The following is a 20,408-nucleotide window of genomic DNA, read 5'->3' as shown; positions in this document are numbered from 1 at the left end:
TGCTTTAGTAAGGCTTGACGAATGAAAGGGAGCCAGTCTTTCAAACAGTTAGGAAATGCAGGGAAATAATAATAATAATAACAATAGAAATAATACTGGGTAACATCGAATGGAGTCTTAAGAGCTTTACAAGAGAAAATGAGGCACAGAAAAGCAGAGAGGTTGAATAATTTGCAAAAGTCACACAGCCAGGACTTCTGGGAAGATGGCCAACTAGAATACTTTGAGATTAGCCCTGTTCCATGGAAAATTTAGAGAAGAGACAGGAGGGTGACTGAGGTGGCAATTTGGGAGTGCGGCTGACCTGGGAGAGCCTTCTGCACCATACGCAGCAGTCTGGTTGCAGAGGCCAAGGAACTGAGAGGCAGAACACTGGAGCCTGGCATGGAGGCACAGAGTTATGGAGCCCGCAGGAGTGCACAGACGGTGTATTAGTTAGATTCAGTTGTCAACTTGGCCAGGTGAGCATACCTAGTCTTGTTGCTGTGGACATAAGCCAACGGTACATGAACCTCATCTGTTGCTAATTACATCTGCAGTCGGCTCGGAGGCACGTCTGCTGCAATGAGTGACTGGTTTGACTTTATTGTCTGGTGCTTAAATGAGAGAATGCAACGTAGCACAGCCTAAGCAGCTTGGCATTCCTCATCTCAGCACTTGCAGCTCAGCCCAGGCCTTTGGAGATGCAGAAAGAAGTCACCCCGGTGAAAGTTGTTGGAACCCAGGGGGCTGGAGAGAAGACCAGCAGAGACCATCTTGTGCCTTCCACGTAAGAAAGAACCTCAATGGAAAGTTAGCTGCCTTTCCTCTGAAGAACCAACAAAATAAATCCCCTTTTATTAAAAGCCAGTCCGTCTCTGGTGTGTTGCATTCCGGCAGCTAGCAAACTAGAACAGACGGGAACATGGGACTAGGAAGTAAGCTAGGCTTTGTTCCTTGGGTGAGCTACCCTCATCAGCACAGTCCCTTGACCAGCGACTCACCCACACCCCACACACCTGAACCACATCACGTGCTCCCATTCACCATACTGCAGGCGCCCCCAACCCACCTCTCCTGCACCCCTCCTGAGCACTAATTCCCCCTCCCTGTTTCCTGCAGGCTGTTGCCAGTGCATAAAGGTTGCGGGCACTAACCTCCATAACTAAGTTAACCCTGCCCTCTACGCATAGTGTCTCACAGCCTCACACCGCCCTCCCTGAGCTCAGCACATCCGTTTACAGCACTTCCAGATCCCTGCATGCGCACGGGCCCCCAATCATGTCATTCAGCTCTGGGAACTGCACTTTAAAGCGGTCCTAGAACTGCACATTTGCACAGTCCTCAGCCTCACTTCCCAGTTCTGAGAAGGTGCCAACCTGCGCAGCTGGTTCACATCTGACCCCAATCCACAAAGGTGTAAGGTTGACCTGCTGCCACAGCTCTATGCCTGTGCACAAAGGGCGCGTGCCATAGACCAGCTCACACCAGGTTACATCCCCCAGACTGGTGCCTCCACACAGCTACATCCTCCCTGGCTGCTGGGCACCCCCGTTCACAAGCATCAGCATAACATCCCCAACCCATGCCCATACCTACCCTGAAGCAAATCACCTTACTGAGGGCTCCACTCCATGCTCTGATACCTGTTATACAACCATCCTGAAAACACAAGGCCTTAGACTACTGAAAGGAATCAATTCCCAAAGTAAACCAATCAGGATATCTACATGTGACAAAGACAGCAGAAGATCATTAAGCATATCACAATGCAGACAGATAGAGTGCTGCCTAATGACCAATTAAAACACCAGAGGAGACATAGACATTGGAACGACTATTCAAAGATGCTCATACAACTCTACTTAATAAAATAAGTGGGATAGCAAATAATGTAAAGGAGATCAAGAAAACAATAGAAGAGCACAAAGAGGAATTTGAAAGAATAAATAGAAAAATAGTGGAAATCACAGAGAAAAAGACTCCGTTGACCAAATAAAAAATATACTAGAGACACACAATACCAAATTTGAAGAGACAGAAGAAAGAATAAGTGATATAAAGGACAGGATAATTGACTTCGAAGACTCAAAACAACAAATGGCAAAAAAGATGGAATAAAATTGAGTGGAAACTCAGGGAAATGATAGTCAAAACAAAGTGGGCAAATATAAGAATCATTGGCGTCCCAGAAGGAGTAGAGAGGACTAAAGGACTAGGAAGAGTAGTTGAGGATATTATGGGGGAAAACTTCCCAACCCTCATACAGGACATAAACATACAAGTCAAAGAAGCCCAAAGAACTCCAAACAGAATAAATCCAAATAGGCCTTCCACAAGGCACATACTAATCAGTCTGTCAAATGTTGAAGAGAAGCAGAAAATCCTGAAAGTGGTAAGAGAAAAACAATCTACTGCATACAAGGGAAATCAAATAAGACTGAGTTCAGACTACTCAACTAGCACCCTGGAGGTGAGAAGGCAGTGGTATGATATATTCAAGACCCTGAAAGAGAAAGACTTCCAGCTAAGAATTCTGTACCCAGCCAAACTGTCCTTCAAACTTGAGAGAGAGATTAAAACTTTCACAAAGAAGTTCTGAAAGAATTTGTCAACAAGAGATCAGCCCTACAAGAAAAACTAAAAGAAGTTCTGCCAACTGAGAAAAAAAAGGAGAGGGAGGGACTGTGCCCGAAGGAGGGCACAGAATTGAAGAAAACCACTAAGGGTAATTTAAAGAATACAAAGAGGAAGTGGGAAAAGAATATATAGATTTCACAAATGAAATAAAAAAGATAAGATGGTGGAATCAAGAAATGCATTTTCAGCAATAACTTTGAATGTTAACCAACTAAACTTACCAATTAAAAGATACAGATTGGCAGAATAGACTAAGAAACATAATCCAGATATATGCTGCTTACAAGAGACTCATCTTAGACACAAGGATACAAATAGTTTGAAAGTGAAAGGATGGAAAAGATTTTCCATGCAAGTTTTAACCAAAAGAAAGCAGAAGTAGCTATACTCATATTGGGCAAAATAGACTTTAAATGTAAAGACATCATAAGAGACAAAGAAGGACACTATATACTAATTAAAGGATCAATTCACCAAGAAGAAATAACAATCATGAATATTTATGCTCCCAATCAAGGAGCTCCAAAGTACATGAGATGGACATTGGCAAAACTGAAGGGAGCGATAGATATTTCAACAATAACAGTAGGAGACGTCAATACACCACTCTCCTCTATAGATAGAACAACCAGACAGAAGATCAACAAGGAAATAGAAAAGTTAAGTAACTTGATAAATAAATTAGATCTAACAGACATATATAGGTCATTGCACCCCAAAGCGCAAGGTTATACATTCTTCTCTAGAGTGCTCATGGAAATTCTCCAGGATAGATCATATGCTGGGGCACAAAACAGGTCTTTATAAATTTAAAAATATTGAAATTCTTCAAAGCACTAAAGCGGGATCTCAATAACCACCAGAGAATGAGTGGTTCACAAATATGTGGAGATTAAATAACACACTCTTTAACAACCAGTGGATTAAAGAAGAAATTGCTAGAGAAATCAGTAGCTATCTGGAGATGAATGAAAATGAGAATACAGCTTATCAGAGCTTAAGGGATGTGGCAAAGGCTGTGCTAAGAGGGAAATTTATTTCCTTAAATGCCTATATTATAAAACAAAAAAGAGCAAAAGTTGAGGACTTAACCACAAACCTGGATGAACTTAAGAAAGTACAGCAAACTAACCCCAAAGCAAATAGAAGAAGAGAAATAAGAAAGATTAAAGCAGAGATAAATGAATGGGAGAACAAAAGCAAATAGAAAGAATTGATAAAACCAAAAGTTGGTTCTTTGAGAAAATCAATAAAATTGATGGACCAATAACAAGACTGACAAAGAAAAAAAGAGAGAGGATGCAAATAAACAAAATCAGAAATGAGAAGGGGTGTGTTACCACAGACCCTGAGGAAATAAAAGAAATCATAAGAGGATACTATGAACAGCTATATGCCAACAAACTAGACAACTTAGATGAAATGGACAAATTCCTGGAGACACACAATGAAGCTATGCTGACTCAGGAAGAAATAGAAATAGAAGATCTCAACAAACCAATCACAAGTAAAGAGATTCAATCAGTCATCAAAAATCTTCCTACAAATAAAAGCTCCACAGGGGAATTTTATCAAACATTCCAGAAAGAACTGCTCAATTTCTTTTGAAATTTCCTCAAAAAAACTGAGGAAAAGGAACTCTAGCTAACTCATTTTATGAAGCTAATATCATTTTAATACCAAAACCAGGTAAAGATGCTAGAAGAAAGGAAAAGTACAGGCCAATCTCCCTAATGAATACAAATGCAAAAATTCTCAATAAAATATTAGCAAATTGAATCCAATAGCACATTAAAAGAATTATACACCATGATCAAGTGGGATCTATACCTGGAATGCAAGGATGGTTGAACACAAGAAAACCAATTAATGTAATGCAGCACATTAACAAATCAATAGGAAAAAATCATATGATCATCTCGATTGATGCTGAAAAAGCATTCAACAGAATTCAGCATCCTTTTCTGATAAAAACACTCCAAAAGATAGTAATCAAAGGTAAACTACCTCAATGTGATAAAGGGAATATATGAAAAACCAACAGACAGCATTGTACACAATACATTGTCTCTCTACAGAGAGACTGAAAGCCTTCCCCCTTGGGTCAGGTACAAGACAAGGATGCCCACTGTGACCACTATTATTCAACATTGTGCTCAAAGTTCTAGCTAGAGCAATCAGGCCGGACAAAGAAATAAAAGGCATCCAAATTGGAAAGGAAGAAGCAAAACTCTCATTATTTGAAGATGAATCGATACTATACTTGGAACTTCCTGAGAAATCTACAGCAGAGTTATTTGAACTAATAAACAAATTCAGCAAGGTGGCAGGGTATAAAATTAATGTGCAAAAATCAGTAACATTTCTATACACAAGCAATGAGCTAGCTGAGGAGTCTGTTAAGGAAAAAATTCCATTCAAAATAGCTATTCAAAGAATCACATACTTAGGAATGAACTTAACTAGGGACATAAAGGATTTGTACACAGAAAACTACATAACATTGCTAAAAGAAATCAGAGGAGATCTAAATAGGTGGAAAGAAATTCCCTACTCACAGTTAGGAAGGCTAAATATAGTTAAAATGTCAATTCTCCCCAAATTGATCTACAGATTCAACACAGTACCAATTGAACTTTCCAACTACCTACTTTGAAGACTTGGCATCTAACTACCAAATTCATTTGGAAGGGAAAGAGACCCCAAATAGCTAAAAGCATCCGAAAAAAGAAAAACGAAGTGGGAGGATTAACACTCCCTGACTTTAAAAACTATTGTATAGCCACTGTGGTCAAAACAGCATGGTACTGGCACAAAGATGAAAGCATTGACCAATGGAATCAAATCAAAAGTGCAGAAATAGACCACCAAATCTATGATTAATTGATTTTTAACGAGGCCTCCAAATCCTCGATACTGGGACAAAATAGTCTTTTCAATAATTGGTCATGGAAGAATTGGATATCACTAGCCAGAGAATGAGAGAAGACCCCTGTCTTACACCCTACACAAAAATTAGCTCAAAGTGGATCAAACACCTCAATATAAGAACTAGCACCATAAAGCTTCTTGAAGAGAATGTAGGGAAACATCTTCAAGGCCTAGTAATAGGAGGTAGCTTCCTAAACTTTACACCCAAAGCACAAGTAACAAAAGAAAAAACAGATGAATGGGAACTCCTCAAAATCAAATGCTTCTGCACCTCAAAAGACTTTGTCAAAAAGGTGACGTGGCAGCCAACTCAATGGGAGAAAATATTTGGAAATCACATATCAGACAAAGGTTTGATTTCCTGTATACACAAAGAAATCATACAACTCAACAACAAAAGAACAATCCAATTATAAAATGGGCTAAAGATATGAATAGGCATTTTTCTGAAAACCAAATACAGATGGCTTAAAAGCACATGAAGAGATGCTCATTTTCACTGGCTATAAGGGAAATACAGATCAAGACTACAACGAGATACCACCTCACGTATAACAATGGCTGTAATTAAAGAAACAGGAAACTGTAAATGTTGGAGCAGATGTGAAGAAACTGGGACACTTATACACTGCTGGTGGGAATGTATAATGGTGCAGCCATCATGGAAGACTGTTTGGCAGTTGCTTAGGTAACTAAATATTGAGTTGCCCCATGACCCAGCAATTGCACTAGTTGGTATATATATACCCAGAAGAACTGAAAGCAACGACACAAACAAACATTTCACACCAATGTTCATAGCAGCATTATTCACAATCACCAAAAAATGGAAACAAACCAGATGCCCTTCAATAGATGAGTGGATCAACAAAATGTGATATATACATTCGATGGAAAATTATGCAGCAGTAAGATAAAATGATGTCCTGAATCACATGACAAAATGGATGAGCGTTGAGGACATAATGCTGAGCGAAATAAGCCAGACCCAAAAGGACAGATACTGCATGATTCCACTTTTATGGCCAGCATGATGGTATAATCTGAGGGTCATAATACAGAATATAGGGGACTTAGAGATACATAGAAGCCAGAGATGGGTTGTTAGCTAACAAGGTTGAACTCCGAAGTAAAGGAATAGATAGGAGCGAAGGTGATTCTCTACTGGGTCTAGAAGTAATATTACCATATTGAAGGTGAATAAGATCGAAAGGGGTTATAAAGACACATAGGTCAATTCTATGTGTCTCACACTAGACTCACACTAGAAATATGAATGATTTCTCATAAGAATTGCTTCAAAGATTGGATTCTTGTATAAAGAGTATTTAAGTCCATGGTATAGGGGGAAAACTGTTATTGCATGCTATGAGCTATGTTCAAAAGGAAACCATCAGCACTACCACAGCAACAGCAGAGGTAAATAATGTGAGGGACAAGAGTTAAGAAGGTTTAGATTTCCTATTTGTTGAGGGTGTGCTTATTGGTTTTCTTTCTCTTGGTAACAATAAAATTATCTAAAATTGACGCTCTTGATGGGCTGTGGACTTTGGGCCGTGTACATGATGCCTGATGAATGCACGTGGCTGAAGGATGCACTGATGGAGAAGTAGATTGGTGAATGATGGTGTATACTTATGAACAAAGGTTGTGCTACTTCTAAAAGGAATGATGTCATGAGACATGGAACAATGTGAATGAACATGTGGGACATTTAGTGAGACAAAATAAGCCAAAACGAAAAAACAACAATGGTATGGTCACTTTTAGAAAATGCTTATAAGATAATAGGGGCCTAGATTGTAAGCTTTTAGAGCAGACACATTAAGCCCAGAGTGGTTATTATTTTTATACTTTGAGTGGTTGTTTTATACATATAACCTGATATTTAGAGATTAGGACGAAGTCAAACAGGTTGGGGTTAAAGTAATTGAGAACACAGAGGTAAGAAAGACACTGTCTACATTTTAGAAGCACATATGCTCTTTGAGACCAATGGATGAAAGGTTTATTTGATCTGGAACTATTATTTTCTGCAGTGCATAATCTAATTCAACCTATCTGTATAGCTCATTTGAACAACTGAAACACAGGAAGCACAGAAACTAAAGAGGTCCTTTAATCCTGTATAGATTATTGTAATGCCTGGAAACATCCTAGAGTTTATTAAGCAGATAATCAAAAAGTATTGGCAAAGTCCCCTGAGGGAGGGGAGAAAGACTGTGGAACTATTAAACCTTACCATCAGGGATACCCCTGATTCTGTGTCAAACTTAGGGATACCCAAACCAATAGGCCATGCCCTTGATCATGAAGCTTATTCTTGTGAAGTTTATGTAGGTAGCAGAGAAGCTTAGACTACCTATAGGCATGCCTAAGCGTTACTTCTGGAGGACCTCTGTTGTTGTTCAGATGTGGCCTTAGTGTCTCTAAGCCGAACTCTGCAAGTGAAATCCTTTCCCTCCCCTCTACATAGGACATGACATCCAGGGGTGAAAGTCCCCCTGGTGCCATGGGAGAGGACTCCCAGGGATGAATCCAGACCTGGCACCATAGGATCAACAATTACATCTTGACCAAAGGGGGAAAAGAAGTGTAATTAATAAAGTATCAGTGGCAGAGAGAGTTTAAATAGAGTTAAGCAGCTACTCCGGAGGTTGCTCTTATTCAATCTTTAGTTAGGCCTTACTACCTATCATAACCTGTCAACCCCTAACCAGGAGCATTCCCGCCAATCCTAAAGAACACATAGGGCAATATATAAGATTTCACAAGGGTTCCAGGCACTAGAGTAACTTTCCAGACACCTACAACTCCAGGTTGGACCCTGGTCCAGATGAGTCCTGAAACCTAGCCCAGCCTCTCCAGAACATCAGATAGTTCCATCTCCCTACCCCATATTAGTGACAGACCCTTCCAATATCAAAAATTTAGAATTGCCATAGCCCAAACAACCCCAAAGAGAGGTGTGGAAAGATCAAAGGTGATGGTGGAGTTATACGGACAAGATAAGATTTAACAAATGAATATGAATGCTGAATTAGTAAATTGATATCTCTTTTGGTCTCCAGTATTTTAGAGCAGCTAGAAGTAAAAACCTAAAATTGTGAAATTGTAACCCATGTCAAAGTCTGAAATATGTTCTACAATTCACTGTGGTGCTGTGCTTTGAAATTATAGCTCTTTTGTATGTATGTTATATTGTTCACAAAAAAAAGAAGGAAAAAAGTTGATTGTGATGATAAAAAAATATTTAAGCCCTCTAGCCTCCTATATTCTGGAGTAGCTAGGAGGAAAAATAGGAAAGGGTCATATGGCAGCCCATGACAAACTCTGGTATCTATCCTGTAACTACTTTTTGAAGAGTGCTTTGAAAACTATTGCTTTTTTATTTCTTTGCTTTGTATATATGTTATACTATACAATAAAAAAACGTTAAGAAGGAAAAAGAAAAGTCACACAGCCAGGAATTGTGGTAAGGTGAGATTAGAGGGATAAATAGGCTTTTTTTTTTTTTCACCAAAGTGAGACTTTGGGATTTAATTTTTAAATGGAGTAAAAAAAGGGTCAGTACACACAGCAGGTTTCTGACTTGGTCTGTTTACCAAGTTAGTAAAATGGCTGAGAGTGTATTGTAGGGGAGCCACTTGGGAGCAGAAAGCATGATAGAGGTTATCACTATGGACCAGGTGAGAAATGAAGGTGGCTTGGGCCAGAGCAGTCGCTAAGAAGTTGCAGTGATGGGGATGGAAGTAGGATCTGATGTGTGGGTAGAAACAACAGGCCGGAGGTATATTAGATGGGAGTTAAAGGGAAAGGGAGGGATCATGGATGGCCCCTAGGCGTTAGGTATGAGCAGCTGGGCCAACGCTATTATCATTTTTTTTGTGATGGCAAGACCAGGGAAGGAAAGGCTTTACTTCACTGGGGAAAATGTTGTCATCTGTGGTTTCAGATGCCTGTTAGACATGCAAGCCATTAAGACACCAATTAGGTAAAAATGATCTGGAGCATAGAAAAAGATCAAAGCAGAAGATGCAAATCTGGTATCAGCAGTCCCTTTATGGTATGTTATATATGTGAGTCACCTAAGGAGATAATATAGGTAGAGAAGAGAATAGGGCACAGAATAGAAGTGTAAGCACTCCTAGGCACTCTTAAAGGTTGTCATAATCCTTGGCTTCAGCTAATGTAGGCAGACTAGGACCTCAAAGAAAGACTCCTGGGAAAGAGGCCAGGCCCATTTCCAAGCCACAGAGAACAAGCATGACAGTTGGTCAGATCTTCATCCATAATTCATTAATCTGGCCACTTCCTGGACTGGACTTCAACCAAACTGAATTCCTGTTACCTGAACATGTACCCTACTTTTGTGTCTTCCATCCTTTGTTCAGATTTTACTTCTTCTGAGAAGCCTCTCTGACACTTCTCTCCTCTGTCTGATCATAGCTACCACTGTTTACCCCACAGTACATTGCACATTTCAGTGTGATATCACTTATATTTTAACTACTTTTAGTTTTTATCTTTTCCTTCGGACTATGAATTTCTTCATGGCCAGGGCCGTGCGTTTAATCTTCCTACTTAGCACTTGCACTGCCTAGAGGTTCTCAGTAAATTTCTGTTAAATGAGTGATTGAAAGAATTCCCCAGACCTGATATCCGATGAGTGTTGGACATGCCCCCAAACATGTAGCTTTTCTCTCAACAAAGGTTTCAGGAAAAAGAATGATTTTCTTAGCTATGGAATAACAATAAATAAGGAAGGTATGGCTTCTGGAGAGGCATTACTAAGTTAACGCTAATACTTTTAGTAGTAGTAATAATAACAATAATAATAATAAATAATAGCTCCTTGTTTTGAGCACTTACCACATGCTAGGCACTTCTTTAAGTTTATATGTCATTCATGACCTAATCTGACAAACGGAACTTTGGAATTTCTTTTTTTTTTAATACTGTCTGGGCAAGCACTTGCTTTTTCTTCTCTTTAGTTTTAGACTTTATTTATCTGAAGGCAGAGACCTCCAAAAATTGAGTATCCTTGGCAATGTTTTGGACTTTGCTTTCCACTAAATGCTAAATAAATACTTGTTTAGTTTAATAAGGCTATCTGTTACATATGCAAAAATCTTAGCCACTTTCTCTAATGAAGACTTTCTAATTCTAACCGTTTTTCCAAATTAGCTTAAAAAATCATGGGATAATTCAGGAAAAGTGTGAAATAATAAAAGTTTGATGCCACTAGCACTCAAGGACCTATCCAGACAGTTTTCAATTAGTAATAATGTTTGTTTTTTAAAAGAATATTAAGCCACATACATGTAAGGAAATATGGTATATGCTGGAAGTGACCAGAAAATTGAAACTAAGGTTTCTTTTTTGAAGAACTGCATTAGAAAGGTATTCCTGGTCATTATATAGCTAGTTATTTTTTATGTCCTGTTAAATAGATAATGATTTTCTTGTTCAGATAATGGGAGATGCTGATTCTATGTTTAAAAAGATTTGGAAATATTGGGATAAATAGCTGACTTTATTGCAGAATGTATCATATGCTAATATGTCCAGAGAATCACCAATAACATGTATGATTTCTCATATTTGATTGGCCATAGAATCTTTTATTTTTAGTTCAGAAAACTTATTGCTATCTTGCACGTTTTATAGGACATGATTTGAAGAAAGTGTGCTATTTAGACTGTGAAAAGGCATAAAACATACCTATGATGTTGGGATTGAAACATGCCCCCCACAGAAGACATGTTCAGATCTTATTCTGCATTCCTGTGGGTTTGCATTCATTTGTAAATCAGACCTTTTACTAAACATGTGGACTCCTTTGTGAACAGGATCTTTGAAGATCCTATTTAGGTGAGCCCAAATTGAATCAGGATGGACCTGAATCTATATGGGTGAAGTCCTTATAAAGAGAGGGATTCTAGATAAAGACACAACTGAACAGGAGAAGTAGAAGCCAGAAGGAGAAGCCCTGTAACAGAGAGAGAGGTGCAAGTCAAGGACCCCCAAAGATTGTGGCAAGCCAGCACCAGAGTGCTATAGCCCGCCGGAGAAGCAGGGTCTAGCAAAATCTTTATTTTGGACTTGTAGGCTTCTAGTGAGACAATAAATTGGTATTGTTTAAGCCAACCAGTGTGTGATATTTGTCATAACAGCCCTGGCAAACTAAGACATGATTTCAAATCCTTGTTATAGGAAAGCAAGTTTTGTAGGAAAATGTCTATGCAGGTTAAAACAAAAAACTTGGAAGGGTGCTTGACTCTTTAATATTAGGTGACTTAAATATGAGCAAATAAACAGAAGGTAATAATTTAATAAGAAACAGTGCTGCATATCACCCTCATAGTTAAAATTTGTACCCACTTCCTTAGCCAAAGACAGGGAGTCTCAAAATTCTCCCAACTTTCTAGAATGGCATTAGGAACATCTATAACGTGGCCTTATTGTATCTCTCTCTGTTCTATCACATACAGCCCACCTTCTGGGAAAGCTATACCCATTGCTGCCTTCTGAACATACCTGTACTTTCTGCCATCTTCCTTTTGTTTTTTCCTCTTTCCTTTTCCTTGACTGTCCACCTATTTATCTCCCCATGTTGAAATTGTATCATTTATCTATTCATATATTTTTATTGAGGTTTACTCTATGCAAGGAACTAATTATGCTTGTAATTTTAGAAAAAGATGCTGATAGAATATTTTGCACTCTCCTAGTTGGACATGAACCCTTCCTCCTTTTAACTACCTTAAAATATTTTGTATCTCACAGAATTTCACAGAATAGTTCCCTTGTCTGCATGATATAACAATTAACTGTGTGCTTACCTCTCAGCTTCTGATAGACTAAGAGTATAGCAAGCAGCTGCTGTGCCTTAATTGTTGTAAACCTAGTACAGCCTAATACACCCAGCCCCTATTCAATGCTCAAGAATCTGTCAAGTTCGACTGAGTGCATAGGCGCCCTATGGGGATTCAGAGAGGGGGAAATAACCCTGGTTCCTAGACTCCGCTAACCAAAGACATTTGCTTCTGACACGACTGTCAAGTCAAGGTTTCCCAGACAACCTCTACCCACCAGCCCTTTACTGCTTTGGAACAAGCCTCATCCAGAGGCTAAGACAGAAATGGAAGAAGATCCCAGACCTCACTCTCAGCCATGCATTTCCAGTACTGCTGGGTAGCAAATGGGAAAGAGAGTACTGGGTCGACTTAATTTAACTGACAATGTTGTTTACTTTTATTAAAAACGTTTCCTGTCAAAACTAAAATTGAGGGCGGGCCGCGGTGGCTCAGCGGGCAAAGTGCTTGCCTGCTATGCCGGAGGACCTCGGTTCGATTCCCGGCCCCAGCCCAAGTAACAAAAACGGAGAAACAGAATACAATAAAACAAGAAAATGTTTAAAAGATGTTTCCCTTTCTTCCTTCCTTCCTTCCTTCTATCCTTCCTTCCTTCTCTCTGTCTTTCCTTAAAAAAAAAAAAAAAAAAAAAAAACTAAAATTGAAAGCTCAATTGTTTTCATTAATTTTCAAGACCAAGCATTTTACTTGAAAAATGATTAAATAAACTCTTTAATTTGACTGAAAGTTGTTGACCATAATGTGGATGGCAGAAAGTTTGGCTCCAGTCCTTTCTCAGGTGACTTCAATCTACATATTAGATAAGGTATTCATGTCACATGAAGAAGGTGATACACTTGCATTTACAGGGGCCTCTCATCCTTCTAGATAAGATACATGTACCCCATCATTCCTTTCCTAGAATTATTTTTGAACCTTGTGAAATAAATGATTAAAATAAAAATAAGAGAATCAGCAATGAAGAGGTAGAGGAAGAAGAAAACTAGATTTCTTCTTGTCTCTTTCTCTGTGCTTTTGCTCCCTATCTCATTGCTCTTTCTTCACATGGAATGAGAATTTGGACAAGAAGAAATGAGATGAGTAAAAATTGAATATCTTTCTGACAAGGACTATCTTAGTCAATTGAGAGTCATAACAATGTGAGAACCAAAGTTGGGTACCAGTCCATCATGTTATCATAATCAACATTGTTGTTTTTTTATTCTGTACATTTTATCCTGTCAAGATGGAAGTGATAACGAAAACGAGGCAAGAAGTTACTTAATTTGGTATGCAAAAATTAATAGTAATATTAACGTTTTACTTGCTGTCAATGTCAGTATTTGATGTATATTGATGAGCTTATGAGAAATCACATTCTGGTCTCTTATCCCATCTGCATCTTTTAAAAATTCTTTTTACAGGTGAAACCAAGATTCGAGTGTCTGAGGATGACTTAAAGAAACTCTTTCTAATTAAATGGTGTATTTTGGAAACCATTCGTCTTAGAGCCCCTGGTGTCATTTCTAGAAAGGTGGTGAAACCGGTTAAAATTTTGGTAAGCTTTCATTTGGTTTTAAAAGCATTAGCCTTCTAAAAGATTAGACAATACACATTTTGCCCACATCTTATGAGTCAAGCCCTTATGTTACAATAAGCACAAAGTGGTCCAGGAACAGATTACTAACAAGAGTTGTGCAACAGCATTACATTAATATATTTATTTATCTATTTAATGGCATTTTGCCCGTATGATTCTGTATCAAGATTAGTGTAATCTATTTAAATCAAGAATGTGGTTTAGATAGTCTTTGCTGAGGCAACCAACAGGCTTGAGCAGCAGCAGGCTGAGGAATTCAGAATGCAAAGAAAGTTTTGGGAATAACTGGAAGACACATTACCAGCAGAGTGAGGGACAGAGGGCCTTTCTATGGGAGAAGTAGGAGAAAATTGTCAAGGGCACCGTGGAAGGTATGTATACATGGCAGACTTTTCAGTTAAATATTTGGTGAATCATCCAGTCAGAACAAAGTTGTTATTGTTGTTTTCAGAAAGATTCAACTCAGAACCGTGTTATCCAGGTTGATTGCATATAGTCAATTTCGTCAGTCCTCCACTCTTGACTGCTTTATTATACAGAACTTGAAAGTACTTGCATTCAAACTAAGAACATTTTGTAGTGGTAGAAGACAAAAAGACAAAAATTCAGTTGTGTAAAAATTATAACTTGCTAAATCCAAAAGAGATATAGTTTGTTCTACTAATCTTAAATAAGTTATCATACTTAGTTTTAGTGGAATATTAACAGATTGGCTTTTAAATAGCCAAGTAATTAGCTACTTTAAATTACAAGCATTATTGCTTGGAGAGAAATTGGCCAGACAACTTGGTGCAATTAAGTAGAAAAATATGTTTATTACCCTGAATATTACTATAATATCTACTGAGCTTTTTTTAAAGGCCTATATATGTTCTGGAAAGTAGATAATTAGCTGATTTATTGGATAGCTAATTTATCTGTTGGTAGAGATCTTGACTATTGTTCTTGGCATACAGATCCTAAACATATTTTGTTTGAATTTTTCCTAAATATTTCATTTTGGGGGGACAATTGTCAATGATATTTTTTATAAGTTATGGTTTCCAAATGTACATTGATTTTTGTGGGTTTACTTTGTATCTGCTACCCCACTAAACCCACTTATTGGTTCTAGGTGTGTTTTTGTAGGTTTCTCAGGATTGTCTTCATAGACAATAGGGAAATTCTGATTTTCTGTCTGAATGCCCTTTATTTCCTTTTCTCGTCTTGTTGTAGCAGCTAGAGCTTCTAGCACCATGTTTAATAAGAATGATGACAGCAGATATCCTTGCCTTGTTCCTGATCACAGGGAGAAAGCACTTCATCTTTCACCATTAAGTTTGATGTTAGCTATAGTTTTGTTTTGTTGTTTTTTGTAGATGCTTTTTATCAAGTAAAGGAAATTCCCGTCTATTTCTAGTTTGCTGAGAATTTTTATCATGAATGAGTACTGATTTTGTCCAGTGGTCTGTAGTGTTTTGTTTTTATACTGTTTTGTGTGGTTTTGATTTTTAGTTTCCTAATTGCTAAAACAAATACTATACAGTGAGTTGTCATAACAACAGGAATTTATTGGTTCAGAGGCTATTGGTTTCAGAGGCCAGAAGGCTTACTTCCAGCTGGGGTTAGTGTCTTTGGGCTGTCCAGCAGTCTTTGAGGCCCCCTGTCTTTTCTATCACATGGCAATGCACATGGTGATGCCTTCTCCTTTCCCCTGTGGGTTTCTTTGGCTTCTGGCTTCCAGCTGTTCTTTATGGTTTCTCTCTCTGCTGCCTTCTCTGAGGTCTCTGGTAATAGAATAAGATTCATCCCGACTTTATTGGGCCACACCTTAATTGAAGTAACCTCATCAAAATGTCTTGTTTACAATGTGTTCATACCCACAGGAATGGATTACTATTAAGAACATGTTTTTCTGGGGTACAAAACCCTGAGCCACCTCAGATATCATCACAATCTTTTCTTTTCTTCCTCTCTCTTCCCTTTCTCTCTCCCATCTTCCTTCCCCTTCCTTTCTTCCTTTGCTTCCTTCCTTCCTTGTTGGGAACAAAATTATTTCCCTATGAAAGTCAGTGAGAAAATTCAGCAGTATGGCTTCCCTCTTCTTCCTCCTTAATTCTTTTTTTCCCTCATTTCGTCTTTCTTATCTCAATTCTTCAACTTTTTTTAATCGTAAAAATCTTTCTCCTTTAATGTTCATGTTTCATTTCATGCTAATATGCCCATGACCATAATAGGGAGGTAAAAAGCACAAGGAACTTCATGTCTAAATTCTTAACATTTTTTTTTCTTTTGCTTTTGCATTTCTTCTCTTTCAGTGAGTTGCAGTGTGCCCTATGGCTTAGACACATTCTGTATTGCTCCCTTTAACCAGTCATTATGTCTGCTGTGTCTGTGACTGCTTGGCCCTTTTCAAACCTAATATCCAGTTTATGCTATTTCATTAGCTAAATATATGAGATTCTCAAAAGTTAATTTTATAATAAAAAGCCTTTTATTTGTTATATAAATAGGTTTTCTTCCCAAACACAAACAAAAATAGACTTCCCATCTCAAGTTTGCAGGCACATACCAATCAACAAAATGTGCTTCTGAAATTGTAGGATTTGGGGGAGGCTTCTCCAATACTGACCATCAATATTCTTATGCTATTTATTATTTTTTTTTATTACACTGAGATGCCCCTGACACTTCTTCCTTCAAATAAATGCAAAGTTGTCCCAACTGCTGTCTTGCTATACTGTAATCATCCTCCTCTTTTCCTTTATCTTTTACCCTACTTCCACCTGAAATATATCTTCTGTGCCCCTCCTCTGTTTTTCCCTCCCACATCAGGAGTTATCCTTTGGGTAGATATTAGTTTCTTGGTTATTTCATTTTACTTTTCATTTTGGGGTCCTTGAAAATGGATCCATTGACCGCTCCCTTCCTTGTATTTTGATTTTACCATAAGTTATGGACACAAATGTATTTTTCACCATAAAATTTCTATGTCACTCGCTTTTCTGCAGCTCAGGCAACAGCACTGACCACTACTGTTTACAGATCCTCTGCCTTCTACCACCCACTGCTCCACCTGAAACCCCTGTCTGTCCTTAGAGAATAGCTCCTAGAGGGACTTTTAACCTCGTATGTTTATGAATTGTATTCTAACAAAAAGGGTTGTGACTTTTGTTGAGGCTACTAACAGCTCATTTTTTTTTCCCAGAAGTAATTTTACTTATTTTGACAACTTTATGAAAAGAGACACCCAGACTTAAACACATGTACACACTCATGCACAAACTCCCCACAGCCCCTTAACTGCACCAGCTAGCTTTCTGTTTGTATGCCATCAATACAGAAACTTAGGTTTCTTCATAGTATAAAGTGGCCATTGAAAAAATTAATATTATTCTTCACTTTTCATGCATCTAGAGCATCTTGATATTTACTTTAGTGGCCACTGAGCTGATAGCATAAATATTTATTTATTCTATGTCTCTTGAGATTTAGATTGTTTTCCTTTGTGATTTTTTAAATATTGCAATCAATTGTATCTTTAGCCATAGTAAATTGTTTTTTAATGATTATCCTTGAATCATATTTTAGAGTAGATTACTGGCCAAAGGTATAAACACATTTATGATTCACTGCACTCTGAGAAGATTGAATTATTTTATAGCACTAACAGCTATGAATTCCCAATAAAGACGTTTTTAATTAAAAATGATACCCAAAACATTTCAAGATGCTATGAAAAAAAAAAAAGGATAGTCTCTTACCTCTACTTCTTCACACATTTTTCCTACAGGACATAAAGTTCAGATTTATCCTCGCACCTTCCAAGCTATAGCAGCTAATGGGATAGTGGCCCACATGCTCAGACTGCTGTCTTTGGAGAATGTCCTGGCATTTCTTTTACTATTTTTCACAATATCTTAATATTTGTGAAAGTTGCTCTGTTTCTTGTGCTTATTATTTCCTGAATTTTCCAAAATATTTGTACAGAGCAGATTTTAGCATGCAAAAGAGTACTTTTTTTTTTTTTACCCCCAGGGAATACCAACCCACCTCCTTGCCAAGAGCTCAGAGAGAAAGTTGTGTGCTATGGGCCTCCTCTTACAGCTACTTTACCTTTGTAGGACTCTCTTTTCTCTTCAAGACTCTACATTCCTTGCACCCACTTTGCTCTCAGCACTGTTCTTGAATTATAACGCAAAGTCTTGCCTTTCCCTCCCTCTTTAAGAAAGCGCTGTCTCCAGATAGCAGGTGAAGCTCATTTGGCTTCACATTGGCCCTGTGAGGTGGGGCTGCTCGGTTCATTTGTCTACCTGAGAGACACCGTTACCCTAATACAGAGGCGTGCTGATTTCCCTTTGCTAGTGATCTCTGTTCTGGTCCTATGACTGTTTTTCCTCCCCCTTGACCTTTCTCTTCACTTGTCATGTAAACAAAGACAAGACCTGTTTAGACAGTGTGTGATGATGCCTGTTTGCTTGGATGGCTCTCTGTTACAACCAGTTCTAACATTTCTTTCTGCCATTCATCAGTCTGGCTTTAGCTGCTGCAAAACTTCCTTCTGGTCTCCTCCCTGTTGCTAATGTTAATTCTGTTACTGAAGCTCCATTAGAAGTCTTCCCTCTTCTAATTCTTTGTAGGCTACAGCAGCCAGCAGTCTCCAAATCATTATCATAGCAGGTCAAGAGCAACTGAAGAGGGCTATGAGGTGGTGGGGAGGGGCAAGGCAGCATTTGTTCTGGCATAAGCCCTGCCCCAGGGCTGCCCCAGGGCTGCCCAGCCTTGCTCCCAAAGACAGGTTAGAGCCTCCTTGCTGATAACAGACTCAATAATGCCTTCTCTATTCTCGGTTCCAGCAGAGGTAGAGTAACAGGGTTAAAACTTTACAGGTCCTTTTCTACTTTAAAAGTAGTAAGAAAGCACCAGCAAAAGCCTCACCCTCTTCCCAGTTTAGGACTTTTCACTAGCTCTCCCAACGCTGAAATTGCCAAACCTCAAGCAATATTTGGCTCTCTCTGGAGCCATCATGACTTCCTCTGGGATTAAAAAAAAAAAGTTGTTCCTTCCTCATATTCCACTCTCTGTTAGCATAAAAAGACATTTTTAAATATAAGATGCTAATATTTTGAATATGTAAACTGAAAGTAAGTGTTTTACAGCTATCATGAGGACATTTCAAAATTGTACAGGATTGAATAGATGTGGCTTATGATGACTGTTAATGGGAGTCGCTTAATGTCTTCCCCTTAGTAATGTCGGTCTAATGATCACACATTTTGGGAGATCTCGTTGCCCTATAATTCCTGGTCTGAACATGATAATGAGAGGGAGATTCTATGAGATTTTAGATCTTGGTGTAGTTTGCATATCCTGAAATCCTATTATTATGTCAATGGGAAAGGATATTGTAGATTCTGCTGCTTGAGGAAACACACTACTTATTCTCAGTCCCACAACTACCACCACCCCACGTATAAAACTAACCAACAAATGCAAAAAACTCACTTTTACTTTTGTCTTCCAAATCACGTGACTTCACATGCTTTCTTCTCTAACAGCTACAGCTGGAGTGAAAAAAAAAAATCCACTGCCCCTGCCTGGACACTACCATCAGTGTCCCCAGGGTTGGGACACCCACTGCCCCAATGCCAGTGCTACTCTAAAGTCTTCACCCATGTCCCAGGTTTAGATTCCCTTGTTCTCCAACCTGGAGATCCACTGTAGTTTCCATCATCAGGAGGACTTGTTGCAAATCCCAATATCTTATATCAAAAGCAGCATTAGAATAGACCTATTCAGTATTCTAAAATTTGGAGATTTATCTGGTATTTTCCACTGTGTAACTGAATATATATATATATATTCCACATAAGTTGGAAAATAGAAATATAGAAATGACCTGTCCAGGAAAGAGTAAACTTTCTCACTATCAATTATAAGAGATGCATGTTTTTGCCACAATATAAGCCTTGTTTTTTATGACCCAAACTCTCTTTTAAAACAGACTTTAAAAATTGTTTTGGATCCTATTTTTCTTCTTAGAATTATACTGTTCCTTCTGGTGACTTGTTGATATTATCTCCATTTTGGCTACATAGAAATCCAAAGTATTTTCCTGAACCCGATCTGTTCAAACCTGTAAGTTATGTCCTTCAATTTATATTGTCCTTTGATTTTAAGGTGTTATTATACAGAGAGTATGAATGCATAAATTAATTAGGACTGTATGATTAAGCAGCCGTATTTCACTGGTAACTAAGAACCAAGTTGGCTACAACATGGACATTAGATTTGCAACATAGAAGGTACAGCATTTACAAATGAAGTGAAATGTTTTTTGGAATAAGCTTCCTCAACTTTAAAATACATTTTTATCTATGTCCAGCAGGTCATGTTAAAGTAGCCTGGTTCTGATAGAAGAC

The 20,408-nt window shown here is 38.3% G+C and overlaps 1 protein-coding gene across 4 annotated transcripts in view; it reads left to right on the top strand.

The window, feature by feature from the left end:
- The window catches only part of CYP39A1 (cytochrome P450 family 39 subfamily A member 1), a 198,767-nt gene that overhangs the window by 157,068 nt on the left and 21,291 nt on the right, over nt 1-20,408 (top strand). For all 4 annotated transcript variants that reach the window (XM_077161981.1, XM_077161978.1, XM_077161980.1 and 1 more), the window contains 2 exons: nt 13,832-13,965; nt 20,029-20,124. In XM_077161981.1, coding sequence (XP_077018096.1) covers nt 13,832-13,965; nt 20,029-20,124 — 230 coding nt within the window. The remainder of the gene's footprint in view (nt 1-13,831; nt 13,966-20,028; nt 20,125-20,408) is intronic.

Source organism: Tamandua tetradactyla, chromosome 5 (assembly GCF_023851605.1).
Source record: "Tamandua tetradactyla isolate mTamTet1 chromosome 5, mTamTet1.pri, whole genome shotgun sequence".
In the NCBI taxonomy this organism is placed as follows: Eukaryota; Metazoa; Chordata; class Mammalia; order Pilosa; family Myrmecophagidae; genus Tamandua; species Tamandua tetradactyla.
Note: the sequence above shows the minus strand (reverse complement) of the source record. Positions and strands in the feature narration are given on the sequence as shown.